Here is a 16,060-nt window from a genome sequence, read left to right on the forward strand (position 1 = left end):
TTGACAAATTAAAGAAAACCCATAACCAACTGCACCTGATGCAAGGAAGCATTTAATTTCTGCATGCTTCAAAGCGACGAATTCATTTTGCAAGAGGAACTATGAATAAAGATATCATGTTTAATATTTTATTTATATAATAAATAGAACTAGAATATCGAAGTCAGTTATGCACCTCTTTTATAACATTTTTCAACTTCCAAAAGGAACAGTTTGTCGTGATGCGTAGATAACTTTAAATAATTCATTAGTTTATCTGCCTACAGATTCCAGGTATTCTGCTATTTTGGAAACCGCTTCGTTGACAATGCCTTGTGAACCTCCTTCTTTTGTGTGGCCAATCACTATACCTGATTTAGAACTTTGTAATGTAAGTCCACCATTGTCTTTCTTTTTAGCAAGGACAATTTTTTTATCCATTTCTCTTAAAAATTGATATTTGACTCCACCAACGACTACTCCGCTACTCGAAAGTGAAGAGAAATCGCCAGATTTAAGCACTTTTCCAATATTAACAGCTTCCTTTGCAGTAATCTTGAGGGCATTCTTATGGCCATCTGTTGTCCATTTTGAACCATCGAGTCCTATAATACAAGCCTTGTCTGCATTCGATTTAGAGCGTTCTATTAAATTATCTATATAACTATCCCATGCAGCCGACATTTTATCTTGACTGGAAAAAAGTTCCTAAAAATAAAATGTCTCATTATTATATTTCAAGTCATTACTATCAACTGTGATTGGCTCGACTTCAATCTTAATTTCCTAGAATGTAACGTTCGTTTTCTATCGAAGGTCGGTGGTGCCTCCACCAAGAAAATAGCACTGAAAGTGGCGTTTAATACCAATCAACTGTTTGTTAACTGATGTACTTTTGAAAATTTCACAAGACTAACTTCTGTCCCATTGGTGGATCCAGGACAGGTGTTCTTGTGGTTGGAACCCCTCTTTTTGTTTGGCAACCAATGATTTTGTATGGGTACATGTGATAAGAACCCCCCCCCCCCCTTTTTTATATGACTTGAATGTGTCTTGATCCGCACATGTATCCACGTTGGCTTAATGTATTTGTGATATATATGTTTTTTAGCCAGAATAATATATATTTTAATAATCTAGCTTTTTCACCATTTAAAAATCTGGTTCATTTACATCTTTGTAATTTAATAGAAGACAAAACAGGATATGCATACCGTTAGTGAATGTACTTTTTAACAATAAATTACAAATTCTAAATTATTCGTTTACCCACTTACATATTGAATTTTATTTTGCTAGACATTTATTTGAAAAAAGTTATATCAAAATAAACAGAAAAATACGTTTTCTCCACCTGAAAATTCGACAAAAAGTATAATATAAGAAATTATAGTAATAAAAATAAACTTTAAAATATTATACCACATCTCAATATAAGTGACTTGTAATCCGAGGTGTTTTCGGGAATGATTGATAGACTATTCGTTGTTTCTCACCGCCTTATAACAAAACAACAGGCACTTGTCTCAAAAAATATTTTCCTATATACCTTAATATATTTAAGGTATATAGGAATATTTTTTTTTGAGACAAGTGCCTGTGAACAAAACATGCTTTATCGGAACGAGAGCTACTTCATGTTTTTTTAAAGAAAATGTTCCATTGCTTAACAGTCAGCTACAGCTGTTGTAAATAGTATGCTTGCTACTCAACAATTCTTATTTTGCTCATGTGACTAGAGTTGAGATTAACGCAATAATCTGTTGTTTATTGTATGCGTTCTAATGCCGCCATACGAGCAGCCGGACCTTAGCACAATAGGTGTATGCATCCTAAAAGCGCCTTACAAACTGACTATTTGATGTACAACAGAAAAAATAGATTCAACCACTGTTGAACTTGCATAAGTGTAGTGTTTGAATTATGTCTTGCATTTTTACTCAATTCAGGCATACCAATATTCGATTTTGCGAAAAGCATAGCTAAACTTCCAATACCGCCTCATTTAGAGATATCTTATCATAAAAATTGAAATATGAGTACAACAGTCTTTTATTAAAGTTCATGCTATATTACAATTGAAAATGTCTTATTTGAAAAATAAAAACCGGTTAATTTGAAAATGACAGTATATATTATAAAATAGATTTATGTTGTGTTTTGGATTAAACTATGTGAAATAGTAACCAAGATCGGAGACATGCCCAACATCGTGCCTATGGTTAATCGTTTATAATGAAACTTTGTATAGATAGTCGTTTGTTCACCTTTCAAAATTGATTTTTCAATGATTATGATTTCCATCACATATTTTTCAGAAATACGATTTGTAATTTTGCTAAGTGTTCAATAATAATTGAGGCGATTTTAGAAATTTTGCTATTTTTACCCCATCATCAAAGTTTGTAGGCTTAGGTGCTGTAAAAATACAAGACATAATTCTAACAGGTTATTCCAATTTATTGCAATTCGATATTTAATGATCACGAATGATGCTATTTGATAGAACTTTAATAATTTGTGTCAGAAATTACAGCAAAAACAACTTTTAAAATACCTTCAATATACTCATTGGAAGACAATTTCTTTTTAAATATATTTGACAAGTTTGGAACATTTCACATGCAACGGCAAAAACAATTAAATATGCTATTTTAAATTCAAATTAAACAATTTTAAATACGTACTTACAATAAATAATGATTAGAAACAGCTGCAATATGGACCTTACTTTCCTCAGCTTGCCTAGTAAGATATGTTAGTCTCTTAAATATAAGTCTAATACTTCACGCGGACCTCCGGCTTGTCAACGGATCATCCGCTTACAATATTGACAATTAAGATGACGAAAGGGGTTTATCAAGTAAGAGAAAAAACATCGGGTCTATAAATCCTGTTTTCGTATTTAAGAAAGATACATTTTATAATAAAATAAGGGTTTATCACATCCCAGTTCATTGCTACATAATCAATTGAGATATCAAACCTTTTTTTTTAGAGTGAAATACATATCAAGTTAATTTGCAGTTTTAATAAACTATAAATGCGAAAATAATTTAGTTGTGTTGAATTTGAATACAAGTATGATGTACCAAAACAGAGTCAGGTTTTGATAAAAAGGTTCTAACAAAAATACATTTTGTTCCTTAATGATTATTTTAAAGATTGAAAAAGGTAAAACTACTACTGGAGTATCAGTCCGCAATGCAGGGTAAACATCCGTTTTGGGGCCATATTAGACAATCAGTCACCGAGGGTATCATCCGCTAAGTAGCAATGGTGTACTATCGTTCCCAAGGGTATCCTCCCCTAGGAGGCCAGTTGTTCGTTCATGTCTTGGGTTCTAAATGATACATTGTTGTCCTGAAAATGCATGAAATATTTGCCACTGGACGTTATCAACCAACAATCAATCAGTATTATTGATACATTTTGTCATAAGTTTTCAGTTAATAAATATTATTATTTTACTAATCAAAGTAGACCTCGGACATTTTAGCAGTGTTGTTTGGGTACTTTTTGTTATGTGCTTTGTGACCCTTTTGTACATAGGATGCAGGTTATTCTAGAAACGTGTGTATAAAACATTCTGTTTCATACTTGGTCGCTACCGACAACTATCAAACATACATGTATGACAGGGATAAAACAAATTGCAGGTTTCTTACTGCCTCTAAAATTATAACCAATGACTTAATCCACTTCGTCACAAGGGGGACATAGGGCGACTACATAGTCGTTTCTGTAACGTAATATTTTTTACAAGTTAGGGGTTTTGTCCCTAAGCTAAACCTTCTACGTGAAGGGTCGGGTTGTTCTGTAGGGGTTTTCAATCCCGTAGACGATTGCTGTTGCTAGCGAGTTCCATCTACCCAGATTTTCTGTTTGGATTAACTTCCATAGCCTTTGCCTATTCACAGGTCACCCACAAGGCATTGGGGAATTTAACCCATAGCTGGGGCAAGGTTAATGAGAGCCAGGTCGTATCCACTCGCCGGTGGGCCTGAACTCTGCATCTCTAAGGCTCTTGCTGCTCTGAGATCCCTTGCATATTAGCCTGAGATACTAGACCCCAGTATCTGTGTATTGCCGCGAGAAGGCATTGCAAGAGTCACGATGGTGTAGAGGCTTTGTACCAGCAGGATAGGCTGCCGCACTGGGCTCTCTTTTCGTCCACAAAGTGGACTGGCTGATGGTGGGTGTGAAGTCTATGACCTCACCACACTCTAATAAATTATAACCAATATTTGATATATTTATCATGGCATGCAAGGTCCCCGGAGAACAAAATGTGAGTCAATTTAAGAGAAAAAAATAGCTGCACGACTTTCGTTAATATTCTTCAAAAATTAAAAGCTCATCAAATTTAAAGTTTTTGAACAAGATTGTGTTCATTATGCTCTGTAATATGCTAGTAAATTTTATTTTCATACGGAAGTAAAAGTATGTATATTAATTGCAGCTAATGTTGTTGTTTAAAAATGTTCAACTATGAGTAAACAATATGTTGATTTTATAAATTGTTTCTACTTTTATGTATACAATTATAGTTTTATTGGCTATATGTCTGCATTTCAACTTGGTCAGGTTTCTCCAGATCCTCATACGTATTGGGAGGTTCAAGTTCTAGATATGGTCTCTCTGAAGACGTGTCACTACCAGATCTAGATGTATCAACACGTTCATTTTCATTTTCTGTATCGTCACGGTATACTTGACTTTGTATGCTCTGAATGTCTTCATAAATAGAAATGTGTTGCAAGCTGAAATGAATATATTTTAAAATTTTGTTTCTCAATTTTATAATCATTCATGGATCATACAAAGCAATAGAGTAGTTATTCCTTCTGCTTAAATGAGTTACATACATATGTAAAATACATTTTATCATTTTGTCTAACAAAGGAACCGGATTTCAATTGAGGAAGTCCAATAAACAGGGAAAAGTTGAAATAGGTTTAGTTAAGAACGTGCACCAGACATCCATGACATATAAAACAGTACAATGTAATTCTTCATTATAGAGTGTTAGAATGGTTCCCTATTCTTTATCTGTTTGGCTCTGACAACTGTCTCGGCTGTACGTTTGTTGCAAGGGAACCAGCCTACATATTGTCATAGATGGGTTTATACATTTATGGTATAGTGTATACTTGAAATGTTGTTTTTTTGTTGTTGGTGGAATTGATATATGCAATCTGCAAAATTAATTTGCCCAAAAATAACATGGGTGCATAGAGAACGTTCCGGGAAAAGTTATTTTTTTCATAACAGGAAGAAAATCGTTCTTATATTTATGAGTGGTTGTTGAGGAAACTATTAAAATGTATACTACGAATAGATTTTAATCTAAAATTAAGACAATTAATATATGATCTATTAAGAATGTCTCTCTTTATACATTTGTTTGTATTTAATACTAGAAACTTGTGAAACTATATACATTTTTGTTAAAATAAAAGGATTTCTTATTCTAGTGTGACATAACTTCAGTGCAGCTCTTACTTTTTTATTATAATTGAGGACCATAGAAGAAAACTCAATTATATCATTAGATGCGTGACAGTCGACAAAATTTATGCCAGTGCTTTTTTCTTCCAAAAAATCTGTTGAAGTTTTACCTGTTTTCATCGTCTGGTTCTTGTTGTAATACTTCAGCTGTTACAACTTCTTGACTAAAACATGAAAGTAAAATTACAATAAGAGAATTATTATAATTATCATTGTAAAACCACCCATTTTATCATTTAATAAGTAGCTGCATTCTTATTATAATCACGTAACTATTGTAGGTTACAATAAACCTTTAGAATGTATAGGCGCAGACATTTTATGAAGATGATGCAGCCGTTTTATGGAGATGATAGCATGGTATTCAGAATTAATATTATGACTATTCTGATTGGTCAATATGTGCGCCTTGGTCGATATGTGCGCCCGTTATTTATTATTATTATTATTAGAGACTTCGTGCATTCTGCATTATACCAAAGGCCAAATAAATTATTTTCTTAGACTTAACGAAACTGAGATGTCTTTTCAACGCTAGAATGAGACACGCATGTTTAGTGCAAAATTGGTAGGCATGGGAGATATAAGTACAAATTACGTATAGAAAAGTCACTGGAGCGTAAATCTTTTGAACTAAAAATACTGTCCGAAACATTTTTTAATTGATTGTAGCAAGGTTTCGTTATAAAAAAAAAAACAGTTTTCTTAAATCTGTAATTCCAGTGGTGTCCAGGTGGGGCCCGGGGATTGAAACCTCCTTTTTTAACAATCAATGCATTTGAATGGGGACATAAATTTGGAACCCCCTTAAAAATTCTGGGTTGGGACCACACCCTTTGTAAAAAAAATACTTGATTCGCTCCCGCATATCTATAGTAGTAAATGGCAAACAAAGATTTCGAAAAGATTGAATATGAGAATATGATAGGAACTGCTTAAAACCATAACCCATCAGCGATCCACTACTCTTTATCCTTTCAAACGTTAAATAAATGATTGAAGACTGTGCACACATTTTCCATACATAATTGTACAATGAAACGCGATATTATGTATCTGATTAAATACAAGTGCTATCATATACATATTCATTTGATAAATATTAAATTATATACTGGATTTATGACACACTTTATACGGTTAAGATATAAAACTATAACTAAACATTTATAAGGGGGACATTCAGATAAAGTGATTTACAATGGCTTACCATGACCCATTTAGACAAGTTATCTTATTAATTTATAACAGTGGAAATTGATATCTGAGATGATATAATTTCTATATTATACACATGAAATAAAACAATACAATACCTGTGTCCAGTTGTATCTACCGAGTCTAAAGCAGGGGGTGGAACATACCTAACATGTGGAGAAAAAAAGAAATGCATAATAACATAAATGTCTTTGATTTGACTGCTAACTTACAAAATAATAACACAGAACGAACAACGTATTTTTTTTTTTTGTATTTGAGTATCTTTTTTTGTTACCTGCTCTTCAACTTATACACATGTAGTAACACTTACGGTACCAATTTTCTTGCACCAGATGCGCATTTCGACAATACATGTCTCTTCAGTGATGCTCGTGGCGTAAATATTTGAAATCCAAAGCTAATATAAAAGATGAAGAGCTATAATCCAAAAGGTCCAAAAAGTATAGCCAAATCCGTGAAAGGAATGAGAGCTTTGCATGAGGGAGATACATTCCTTAATTTATAATAATTTCTATCATTTTGTAACAGAAAATTTTAATAACACAAAAAATCCGTATTTTCATGCCAGTACCGAAGTACTGGTACTGGCTAAGGGCTGGTGATACCCTCGGGGACTAATAGTCTACCAGCAGAGGCATCGACCCAGTGGTAGTAATTACATTTACGGTACAAATTTTCTTGCACCAGATGCGCATTTCGACAATACATGTCTCTTCAGTGATGCTCGTGGCCAAAATATTTGAAATCCAAAGCTAATATAAAAGATGAAGAGCTGTAATCCAAAAGGTCCAAAAAGTATAGCCAAATCCGTGTAAGGAATGAGAGCTTTGCATGAGGGAGATACATTCCTTAATTTATAATAATTTCTATCATTTTGTAACAGAAAATTTTAATAACACAAAAAATCCGTATTTTCATGCCAGTACCGAAGTACTGGCTACTGGGCTGGTGATACCGTCGGGGACTAATAGTCCACCAGCAGAGGCATCGACCCAGTGGTAGTAATAACATTTACGGTACCAATTTTCTTGCACCAGATGCGCATTTCGACAATACATGTCTCTTCAGTGATGCTCGCGGCCAACATATTTGAAATCCAAAGCTAACATAAAAGATGAAGAGCTATAATCCAAAAGGTCCGAAAAAGTATAGCCAAATCCGTGAAAGGAATGAGAGCTTTGCATGAGGGAGATACATTCATTAATTTATAATAATTTCTATCATTTTGTAACAGAAAATTTTAATAACACAAAAAATCCGTATTTTCATTCCAGTACTTCGGTACTGGCTACTGGGCTGGTGATACCCTCGGGGACTAATAGTCCACCAGCAGAGGCATCGACCCAGTGGTAGTAATAACATTTACGGTACCAATTTTCTTGCACCAGATGCGCATTTCGACAATACATGTCTCTTCAGTGATGCTCGTGGCGTAAATATTTGAAATCCAAAGCTAATATAAAAGATGAAGAGCTATAATCCAAAAGGTCCAAAAAGTATAGCCAAATCCGTGAAAGGAATGAGAGCTTATAGATATAGACAGGTGAGAAATTTAACTGATGCCTTCAAAATTTACATTTTTGCACTTGAGCCCATTCAGCATATTACAAAACAAAATGACTGTATTTTTTTTTCTGTCTATGAAAAATAACATAAAAAATGTCGGTAACATTATTTTAAAGTGTGCACCAAATTTGTTATGTTATTTCGAATAGACAGAAAAAATGTTTCAATTATTTCTAATAATTAAATTCTAAATTCCGTTTTAAACCGGATTAAACCATAAAAAAAGGTTGATGATGTCACGTTCACATGACTAAATTATGGCCATGAGCTGACAAACAAAGCAACGTCAGCCAATTAGAAGACGTTACATCCAAAATTTAACTATTTACTAATAAATAGAATAACAAAAATAACAGACTCCATGGAAAATTCAATACAGAAAGTCTGTTAACAAATGACAGAAAAAAAAAGCTCAAACACACCAAACTATAAATGGAAAACAACTATCATATTCTTGAATTGGCACATGAACATCCCTATGTAGAAAATAAGCTGTTTTTTTTACTAGTGCCAGTTTGGAGTGTAATGGTTATAAAAAGGAAACTTTATAATTAAATTGCATAATTAATAGATGGTACTCATGTAAACTGAGAGTTCACCAAGTGTGGTACTGATCTATAGTGTAATACCGGTATGCCTTTGTCTTTTGTCTGAAAATCCCTTCATGATTGACAGAGTTCGCTCGCCAACATAACTTTGGAATACTAAAACCTATACGATTGAACTGTATTCTATCGGTAGGTTTTAAAAACTGTGTCCAATAAAACTTTTCAACATGTATAAAAAGTTAAGCATTCGTCGAAAGCATTGCAACCTTTTAAGAAACGGTACCGACTATGGTGCGGGTAAAAGAGGTTGGAAACAGTTATCCACTGTCAGCTGAATTGACACAGACACGTCTAAAACTGTTTCTGAGTCTATCCCACAGCTGCATGGATCTTAGTTCAAGTAAGTAATTGGAGTTTATGGAAAATGTTTTTTTTTTCTAATTCGTCGTTTAATACTCGTATAGCTAGTAGTTTACCAAAAACTTTCAAGAACTCTTTAAATAAGTCATGCTATTGATTTCAACGTTCAAAATTGAAGATTTTAGAAGAGCTTATTTTGGCGATGTAGCTCTCAATACGTTCATGTTCATTACTTTGAGTTTAGCTTGAATATGAAAATCATAAAATCTTTGAAATAATTTGCATGTAATTTAAAGTTAGCAATTTGAAGTTAAATATTTTTATTCGGAATTAACTTTACAACATATTTGGTTGCACAAAGGTAATACGGAAGCCATTTGTATAAATGTTGCAACTATTTTATTTGGATATATACTTCTTAACAAGGTCCGAATATGGTATTTGTCTGTAACTAAACTCTTCATTGATACCAGACTTAACACAATTGTACGCCAGACGCTGAACCTATGTTTAAGTGTTAAACGTGAAGTGTTACAACACTGAAGCATTTTCTATTATATGAAACAAGGAGATAGTATAGTACATCTGTAAGATTCTGTCCTGATATAAAGTTAAAGAAATACATTTTTTGGTCTGAATTCTAGCCGACCTACATGCTTTATGACGACTTTCATTTATTCTTGAGATGAAATTTCGTGCGAAAATTGTGGCTTATGTGTATCGATATATCTAGTTTATTTGTATTCATATGCAACGGATAGGAGTTAATCCTACTTGTACACGGACGCATCAATATTGAATTTATTTTACAAGTGTATTTGATATCTTAACCTTTACTCTTAGTACAGAAAGCAATAGATTTAGATTAAAGGTGATAAGATGACAAAATCAATACTCTGGGCGTCTCTTTGGTGTTTAATAATATTGTACCTGTCCAGTTAAATATCACAATATATTCATATGCTTTTGCAAGCCTACTATACCTTGTTGTACTCTAAACTCATTCTGTGGAAAGAAACACTGTTTAACACTTATACTTATCTTGTGATACTATCTTCGTTAGCTGTGCTCGATATACTACCACTATAAATACAACAATAATCGTAAGACCAAGAAAAGCACCAACCGTTCCATAAGCATAATCCAGCCGACTTTTAACTACAAATACAATAATACACAAACGAAATGAAGCAGTTCTTGTGCAGGTGTAGTATACAGAGAAAAAAATGCATATGTTTAACTCTACATAATTTATATTGCTTCAAATCGCTTGTTTGTAGTATGTTTTTGAATATACTCATACAATAAAAATTATGCTCGTTCAGTTTTGGTGAATATTAATCTTATAGACAAGACCTGTTTTCCAAGTCATAGGAAGAAAGTTGTAGATGGATTTTCATTTCATAAGATAAAAAAGCTTAACAATTATTACTTTTAATCAAGATGCCTTTGCATTACAGTTTTTGTCTGCTTGGTCCTGCGATGGTTTGTAATGGTAACTATCCCCTTTTCCAAAATAGACAAAATATAAGGAAAATAATGTTTAACGTTCCGTGCTGTAGTTTCAGTTTCGCATAAAATGTAATATCAAGACCATAATATTAATTTTAATATGTTTTAATAATAATACGAAAAGAACAAATACTTAGTATTAACAAGGAAATAAAATATCAATGATAAAAATCATAATACATGATTTAAAATAATTCCAGCTAAAAGTGAAAGAGAACTTGTTTTAATCTATTGTGTTTAAAACTAAAGTACCTGTATACAATGTAAAAAAAAGTCATAAGTGTAAGGTATACAAACCCTCGTTATTATTTCCTGCTTTTGTTTTATTTTCCCAAATACGAATAGCATCTAAAACTTCCTTTTCTTGAAAGTTTGCTTCTATTATACCAAAATGATTTCTTACTGAACAAGTGTATATAAAACCTGATGAATTTGATGCTGTTGTTAACAACATGGACGCTTTAAATCCTTCAATAGGGACCAATGTATTGTAGATAGTTAGATTGACGTAATGTCTGTTCAGTGGTAAAGTACCAGGATGTCGAATTGTTTTACTGTTGAGTAACCACTTTATTTGAATTGGTTCAGGTTTGGAATAAAAGTAAACATCAAGATTCACACTTGTTTTGTTTAGAACGACTATGTCAGTAAACGAAAATACTGGAAGACCTGCAAACAAATATTCGCTTAAATAAGATACATGTACCAACTGACAAATTTTAAAGAATTTACAATATTACTTTTTTTTTTGTGCTTAAATATAAAGTGTTTATAAAATGTTAAAATCATTCGATAAATGGATTCTCTACCTCTAAGAAACGATGACCTATTAGATTTGGTACAGTATTTCTGAATGTTTGAATTTTGAATACTCCTCAACGTCATAATTCACTTTGCCTTCTATTCGATTCGATTAGAGTTCCACTGTTTGCCCTTTTGTAGACTTTTATTGTTCGATTCCGATTCGTGTCAAATCAAAATGCTATCAGATGATTACCCACTGAACACTCAGCATTTCGAAATGATAATAACACTTTTTACATCAATTTATCGTCCACGCACGAACTTGTGCCAGAAAAAAATACATCTGGACATAGTAACCTCACTTTTGATATAGAGATGTGATTTTTTCTGAGCCAAGTGCTTGTCGGACCATCCACAAGAACTTGCGGTCACCCGATGTTCAGTACATCAGTACTTTGATTATCTTTGCCTTCATAGGGAACATCATAATTCACTTTGCCTTCTATTCGCTTCGATTAGAGTTCCACTGTTTGCCCTTTTGTAGACTTTTTGAGGGTCCTTATAGCTTGCTGCTCGCGTTTTGAACCAAGTCACAGTGCCGTGTGTCCGATTCCGATTCGTGTCAAACCAAAATGCTATCAGATGATTACCCACTGAACCCTCAGCATTTCGAAATGAAAATAACACTTTTTACATCAATTTATCGTCCACGCACGAACTTGTGCCAGAAAAAAAATACATCTGTACATAGAAACATCACTTTCGGGTATAGAGATGTGATTTTTTCTGAGCCAAGTGCTTGTCGGACCATCCACAAGAACTTGCGGTCACCCGATGTTCAGTACTTCGGTACTTTGATTATCTTTTCCTTCATAGGGAACAAAGGAACGTAAATAAATGAAAGTCAGTGATGTACTTTTACCAGTTTTTTGTGTTATTTTACTTTTTAAGATATGAGGAGCTATATGAGCTAATAAGGGAACAAAGGAACGTAAATAAATGAAAGTCAGTGATGTACTTTTACCAGTTTTTTGTGTTATTTTACTTTTTCAGATATGAGGAGCTATATGATCTAATAAGACATGAAAAGTGCCACCTAAGGTCTGATTTGACTAAATGAGTTGATACCTTAGTTTCCAAAATTGTACTTAGTTATGCACAATTTTTGTGTCAGAATGTCATTAAATTAATACATAAGCTATGTATCGGGAATCACAAACCGCTTGATATTACATCATACCAAATTATAAATCGAGAGGAGGATGTTCCGTTCAACATATTGTTATCACACGAGCTACCACTTAACATCTCCTTCTGACGGCGTCAGTCTAAATATGTGGGTATCAGATCACCGTCATGTAATTGTTCTGTAGATGCTTGTAGTATGCACTTCTCAGCATCTGACACACATCACTAAATTCAGCATTCCTTGATAAACGCAAAAAATGAAGTAGAAAAACACAAGAGGATGCAAAGCCATTAGAATATTTGAACCGAGGCCATCCAAGCATTTGCGAAAAAGAATAATTTTAATACAATATATTATTATAGATGCTCTTACCATGAACGGTTACTTTTGCGCTTGATTTGTACACTTTCTCGCCCGAGGTCCATTCGCAAACGTACGTCCCAGTATCTTTGTAATCGCAAAACTTTATTGTCATAGTGGAAATATTACCATTCATTTCAGAGGAGGGTGATCGAATAAAAATTCTATTTAGCTTATGGATCCATTTAGCAGTCCATTCTGTTTGTAAATGTTTGTCCTTGTTAACACATGTCAATTCCACACTTTCTGACGTATTGCAAACTGCTTCATATGGTACTACAGTGACCATTCCAGCTGATAATATATTATTTCATTGCTTAAAAAAAGTAAACCATAACAAGGAACACAGTTATATTATTTCTAAGTAAAATTTAGACCTGTTGACAAGGTGTCAAGGATGGAACTATCTCAAAATTATAGAAATTGATAAAGCATTCAGCGTTTCATAACTCACCGAATTGTTTTTCTGTTATACTTAATGTGTTACCAAATAGTCAATTATGATTATTTAAAAAACAAAGATCATACATATTTTCAATTATGTACAGAGACTCACTATTTTATATATTGTAAAATTGGCTGAATTCAACTTAATGCCCTTCTCAATTTCTGCCAACTTTCGAAATTATTAGAAAATTGGTTTTGATTTGGTCTGTTATAATATAAAATTCTTACAAACAAGTTGAATGACGACATCAACACTGCCTACATCATTTCTAATTATCATTTCATATTCTCCTAAGTGACTATTTTCTTCTGGAAGAACTGTAGTTGAAACGGAATATAAATGATCTGTTTTAGCATTAACTGTCCAATATCCCAATTTCCCTCCTGCAGACATTGTCCATACAATGTCTGGCTTTTGAAAACTATCAATGATCAATTTTATTTTGGTCGGTTGTCCGAGCTCTGCTTCATACTTGTAGTTTGTGAAGTTATCAGCTACAGTGGGTATATCTGATTTAAAAGAAGAAAAAAAGTCATATTTATCAAACAGGAAAAGGGACAAATGAAATTAGTTAATGCGCATCTTTACACGGTCTCATAACTTCTTTGATTTTCAAATATTAGCTATTAATGACGCTTATACTGTACAGTTTCAAAATAATTTTAATTGATAGTAGTAGATAAACTCATCATAGATATCAGGACAATATTTTGTATATACGCCAGACGCGCGTTTCGTCTACACAAGACTCATCAGTGACGATCGAATCGCAAAAAGTTAAAAAAGCAAAATAAGTACTAAAAGTTTTGCCAAATCCATCTAAGGTAATCTATGCCTGAGGTAGAAACGCCTTAGTATTTCCAAAGTTGTAAATTTTGTAAACAGTTAATTTATACATTGAAATATATAACAATATTAATGATAATTCATGTCAGCACAAAAAGTGCTGACTACTGGGTTGGTGATAACCTCGGGGAAATAAATCTCCACCAGCAGTGGCATCGACCCAGTGGTTGTAAATAAACTAATCATAGATGTCAGGACAAAATTTTGTATATACGATAGACGCGCGTTTCGTCTACATAAGAATCATCAGTGACGCTTGTTTAATGACAATCGTATTCATTATTTGTTTTTTTTAATTCTCTCGTTTATCGCAGAACTTTATTGTTGTAATGAAACTACTACCATTCATTTTCGAGGATGTGATCGAATAAAAAAACGTTTTAACTTATTTATCCTTTTACCATTTGGTTCTGAGAATTTCAAAACTCACATTTGACAGATACATATAAGCTATCTTCGCCAGTTCCTGCACTGTTTGTCACTTCACAAGTATAAAGTCCAGCTTGATTTCTTTGAACTTTTAACAAAGATAAAAGGTTATGACTTTCTTCAACAATTACTTGTTGGTTAAATTTCCAAACCAGATATGTAGGATAGGTTGTTGTGTCATTTAAACAGAGGAGAGTCACGTTGCTGTTTTCTGTTACATTTGGTGACGGTTCTGCAGACACATAGACTTTCGGAGTTACTGCAATACAAATAATAAACAACAAAAAAGCTGCAGTTAGTCAATTTCTTTATATTAGATAAGTAATTAGTATTGAAATAGGATGATGTACCTTTTGTTGCAACACGTTTCCGTTGTCAGGCAATATCCCATTGCAGTTTTAGAAAAAGCTTAGAACAGTTGTCATATATGTAGCTTTTACAATTTCATTAAGGTCGACGTTTTGCATTAGTTTATCATAAAATATTATACACGCACTTTAATAGAACCATCAATAACAATTATAGATGTTTTTCATCTGAAAGACACACAAAAACCATGTCGATGCAACCTATCACACCTAACTGCAGCATCAAGGCTGCCCCCAAGCATCGAATTTAACGTATAGTTGTCAATACCGCTACATCATGTCGAGTTGTACAATGAGGAACAAGCGAGGAAATATCAACAAATGCAGAATATAACTGGCAAAACAATCTAACTATAATGTCCTTTTAAGTAGCTCATAACCAACCCGACAGTATCATTAAATTCATAAACAATACAGAGGATGCATGGTAGGTATCAGAATATTTGGGAAAACATAATTGTGAATAATGAATGGACAATAAAGTGATAACGGGTTCGACTGCAAACGGTGCTTAGGGTTCTAGTTGTATTTTTGAGAGTATTCAACTAAACAAGTCTATGCAGATATTTAATTTTTTTTTTTTATATAACAATAATCGGTAAAATTGTTATAAAAACCTTTTACAAAGAGTGGTAATGTTGTTTGGAGTTTGAAGAATCCGTTGTCTGCTATACAGGTGAAATTTTCCATATGGTCTTCTTTGGAAGGTATAAATATAAACCTAACTACTGTTGTATTCGTAACATTCACAACGTCATCTCCATATAGTAAAGATAACGTTGGTTCCGGTAAACCTCCAATTACGGAACAATTTACTTCCATAGCCATTCCTTCATATCCGATTATCCTTTCGAGACTATTGTTTCTGCCTATTATAAGGCTGGATGGTATTTCTGCAAAACAATTTAGATAATATTTGTGTGTATGTATTTAAATATTACTTATTGTTGTATAGAGCGTATAAACTAAAATGGGGAAA

General features: G+C 33.1%; 3 protein-coding genes across 4 annotated transcripts; all 3 read right to left on the reverse strand.

Moving 5' to 3' along the window:
• Positions 1 to 134: 134 nt before the first annotated feature.
• LOC134683888 (profilin-like) lies at positions 135 to 2,809 on the reverse strand. 2 transcript variants are annotated; one of them, XM_063543195.1, is made up of 2 exons: positions 2,667 to 2,802; positions 135 to 687 (listed from the first exon to the last, which is right to left on the reverse strand). In XM_063543195.1, the coding sequence occupies exon 2, from the start codon at positions 661 to 663 to the stop codon at positions 253 to 255; it is 411 nt and encodes a 136-aa protein (XP_063399265.1). In that variant the 5' UTR covers positions 664 to 687; positions 2,667 to 2,802; the 3' UTR covers positions 135 to 252. The 2 variants fall into 2 exon arrangements, with proteins under 2 accessions (XP_063399265.1, XP_063399263.1); XM_063543193.1 differs by having other exon boundaries at positions 136 to 687; positions 2,671 to 2,809.
• Positions 2,810 to 4,442: 1,633 nt separating this feature from the next.
• Positions 4,443 to 7,009, reverse strand: LOC134683882 (uncharacterized). Its single transcript, XM_063543187.1, has 3 exons — positions 6,807 to 7,009; positions 5,601 to 5,654; positions 4,443 to 4,742 (listed from the first exon to the last, which is right to left on the reverse strand). Exons 1-3 carry the CDS (start codon positions 6,881 to 6,883, stop codon positions 4,532 to 4,534), a joined length of 342 nt encoding a protein of 113 aa, XP_063399257.1. The 5' UTR covers positions 6,884 to 7,009; the 3' UTR covers positions 4,443 to 4,531.
• A 3,200-nt stretch (positions 7,010 to 10,209) lies between these two features.
• Positions 10,210 to 15,771, reverse strand: LOC134684617 (hemicentin-1-like). Its single transcript, XM_063543916.1, has 6 exons — positions 15,699 to 15,771; positions 14,715 to 14,972; positions 13,666 to 13,947; positions 13,003 to 13,284; positions 10,995 to 11,366; positions 10,210 to 10,343 (listed from the first exon to the last, which is right to left on the reverse strand). The coding sequence occupies exons 1-6, from the start codon at positions 15,769 to 15,771 to the stop codon at positions 10,210 to 10,212; spliced, it is 1,401 nt and encodes a 466-aa protein (XP_063399986.1).
• Between the last annotated feature and the right edge of the window lie 289 nt (positions 15,772 to 16,060).

The sequence above is a fragment of the Mytilus trossulus genome, chromosome 9 (genome assembly GCF_036588685.1).
Source record: "Mytilus trossulus isolate FHL-02 chromosome 9, PNRI_Mtr1.1.1.hap1, whole genome shotgun sequence".
Lineage (NCBI taxonomy): Eukaryota > Metazoa > Mollusca > Bivalvia > Mytilida > Mytilidae > Mytilus > Mytilus trossulus.